At 60.0% G+C, this 3,435-nt stretch overlaps 1 protein-coding gene across 1 annotated transcript; it reads right to left on the reverse strand.

The window, feature by feature from the left end:
* Positions 1–1,099: 1,099 nt before the first annotated feature.
* LOC128276733 (uncharacterized) lies at positions 1,100–1,580 on the reverse strand (the record flags this gene model as incomplete). Its single annotated transcript, XM_053015192.1, has 1 exon — positions 1,100–1,580. A coding segment is annotated over one exon (481 nt), but the record flags the coding sequence as incomplete, so codon positions are not given.
* Between the last annotated feature and the right edge of the window lie 1,855 nt (positions 1,581–3,435).

Genomic DNA, 3,435 nt, shown 5'->3' on the forward strand with positions numbered 1-3,435 from the left:
AAGTGGCAGCTAGCTGGCTCTACCAATAGCCGCGGCTCTTGGTAACACTCCCCCCCAGTACGACGACGCGGTTGTCGGTTGACGTCTTCGTACGATAGCCTGCTAGCGGCCGCCGCGCCTGACAGTTTGTGTATTGTTGTTGTTTTCCCGCTTCTACGTTACGTTTTCTATCAACACGTTCGCTATCAACCTCTCTCCCTGCTAATGCCTTTGGTGAGGCCTGATTATTACGTATTTCGCGATTTACTAGTACCTCTCTTCTAGGGTTTTCGTGCGGCCTCGCGGCCTATGCCCTTGCCGGGCTGGTTCCTATGCCCTCGCCGGGCATCCCTAATTCTATGCCCTTGCCGGGCTGGGTATCGTTCTTGTTTGGGTTCGGATGGCATCACCTCGAGAACGGCGAGTTTCGTGACGGGTCGTACATAAGTGTTTTTCGCCGTCCTGACGCTTGCTGATCTAACCTGTCCGTCCCGCTTGCTGACGAACACTCGGTCCACCGCGCCCTTCGGCCAGTAGTTTCGGGGTAGCTTGGGATCGGCTATTACTACCACGTCACCGATGGAAGCCGCTAACGGCGTCGCTAGATTGTCCGGGTTCATTTTAAGCTTATGGGACAGTAAAATCACAGCCACGAGCACGAAGTCGAGAACGAAGCGCGATGTGGTCGCCGTAAACATGCTCGACGCCGTCAGCAGCATAGCATAGTCGAAGACAAACTCGCCGCTTATGATCGAACCGACGGTGGTCGCCAAGATAGACACAATGAACGCCGCCACGATCGCTTGCACCTGTACCGACGCTATGTTGCCAGGGACCATTCCGCCGCTCGGGTGGCTGGGATCACCACCACCTCCGACCGCATCTCTTCCTGCCGCGTCACCATCGCCATCGCCACCAGCATTGTCCAGCTGCGCCCGCTTCGCCACGGCCATCGCGTCATCACCCCCGCCGACATCCAGACCAGCCAGGCTGCCGGTCCCGGTACTGCTGATACCGCCCCGGTGGTCCGTCTCCGACGATGCGATCGACGTCGTGATGATCGAGGTTGGTGAACCGCTCGCCGATAATGGATGATTCGGAGACTCGTCCGCTCCATCACCGTTGTTGCCTTCGTCACTCCGAGACTGAGCTGCTACTACGTTCTGCCTCTGGTTGGTGCCTCCACAGACGGTCCATCCTAGGCGGGACTTGACCGCTACCGGCGTGTTTGCTGCGCCCTCTCGACATTTCAGCACCAGCCCTACTTGAAGGTGCCCAATTCCGATGAGGAGTCTTGGGCGGGCATTTGAGTACGTGTCCAGTGGCAGGCCCCGCAGGTGGGGGTAATGGGCTTGTAGGGCTTTGCCGTCGAGCGATTGCTCCGGCAGGTCCAGTTTCCGCACCGTCTTCACTCCGGCCAGAGTATACTGGTGCCCCTGTAGCTTGCCCGAAACCGTCAGTGTCACGCTGCGCGATGCCTTCTCCACGCGAGTGACCCCACCCGTCCATTGTAGGTGTAGGGGCTGGCTGGGCCCCTCGAGGCCGAGTTCATCAGCGAGCCCGTCCTCCACCAGCGTGAAGGACGACCCTTCGTCCACGAAGGCCACTGCCGTAACCGGTCCGCTCTTACCGTATAGTGTGACGGGATGGTACCGAAACCGGGGGCTGGCATTGCAATCCTCACAGGTTTGAACGCAGTGCGTTGCGTGCTCTCCTGCGGCTGACGACGGCTCGCTAGCGGCGGCCACCGTAGGCGTTCCTTCGCGGTGCAGTAGGGCGTGGTGTTGTTCCGTACACCCCTGGCTGCCACATGGCCGAGCTGTGCATGGGCCCTTATGCCGACGCAGGCAAACGAAGCACAGGCGACTCGCCCTAGCGACCTTCCAACGCTCCTCTATGCTCGTGTTGATGAAGCGGCCGCATCGATCTACCGCACGGCATTCCTCTCCGCAACCGGCACACGTATTTGCCGGCGGAGTGGGCGTGCGGTTTGGTGAGGCCGTTCTGGGAGCGGGGAGCGGTCCCTGGCGTGTGGCCTGACTCTCCGACCTCATCTCCGGCGGTGAGTCCTTGCGTTGTGTCCAGGAGAGGGGGCTGAGGGTTTCTGCCGTCGTGTACAGCCATCGGCTGAATGTGATCAGGTTCGACGGCTCTCCAGGCGACTGCATCACCCACATTTGCTGCACCGAGATGGGCAACTTCCCCAGCAACTGGTGTAATAGGGTGCTGTTGTGGCAGTGCTCCTGTGCCCCGCAAATTCCGATATTTTCTACGCAGTTCTGCACCGCTACCGCGAAATCGATGAGCGCCTCCCATTGTCCTTCCCGGACCGGCGGCAAACGGTTCATCTTTTCGGTGAGCAGGTGCACTATCCGCAGGGGGTGACCGAAGCGCATCTTCAGCGTGGCGATCACTCTTTCCACGTTGTCGGGGTGAAGTAGGAGGCACCTCACCGTCTCGAGCGCCTTCCCGCGCAAGCTCCTCTCCAACCGCATGAGGTTTTCGTCTGCGGTGAAGCCACACCTCATTGTGCTTCGGTTGAAGGAGGCGAGGAAGGTTGGCCACTGTTCCACGTTGCCGTCGAAAACGGGTAACTCCTGCGAGGCGGCACCTTGTCTCGCGGCCACCTGTGACCGCGACAGTTGGAATTCGCCCGCTGAGTCTCCCCAGTTGTCGTAAAATTCCGGGTCGGTAGCCATCCGGATCGCGGTTGAGCTGGCTGGCGGCCGACGGGCTGGCTCAGCCGGGCTCTCTCGGGGGCTCTCTCGGGGACTCGGGCAGTAACGCACGGGGTGCCGTGGTACGCTGGCCCGGTCGCTCGTGTTCGCTCGCGACGAGCCGGGTGCGGATGATTTACACTCTAACAGTGTGCGTTGTCGATCCCGGAGTCTCCGGAACTCTCTCTGGTGCAGCTGGATCTCTCTTTCTAGGAGCTCCAGCTCCAGCAGCTTCCTTTCGTTGGTCTCGCGTTGCTGAGTGCTTGTCGAGCCTCCCACGCTCAGCGCGATCTTCGGCGTGGGTTCTCTCGCGCTCAGCACTGGCCGCTGTTTTGGGGTCAGCGCCCCGAGCTGTCCTTGCGGCGGCGTCTTAACCTTGCCCGCTTTCCTACGGGTTCCTCGTGGTCCTTTTGGCGCCTTCGCCGGGGGTGCTTGCGCCTCTGCCGAGTGCGGTGTCGTCGCGCTCGCCTTCGCACTCGTTCCACTCGCCTTTGCACTTGTTCCGGCCTTCGCCGCACTGCCCGGGAGATCGTCACTTCCCGCCATCGCTTCCAGTTTTAAACTTCGCGCGCGAACTCACTAAGCGTACGCACTATGGTTTGCCCTTACCGGGACTTGGTTGGTTTTCCCTTGCCGGGTTTTGATTTGTTTTACCTTTGAGTGTTACTAAACACTCTCGGATATAATTTTGAGTGTTGGTAATAGTCAAACACCGCGACCGTTCCGTATCTTGAAGTCC

Source organism: Anopheles cruzii, unplaced genomic scaffold (assembly GCF_943734635.1).
Source record: "Anopheles cruzii unplaced genomic scaffold, idAnoCruzAS_RS32_06 scaffold02274_ctg1, whole genome shotgun sequence".
NCBI lineage: Eukaryota > Metazoa > Arthropoda > Insecta > Diptera > Culicidae > Anopheles > Anopheles cruzii.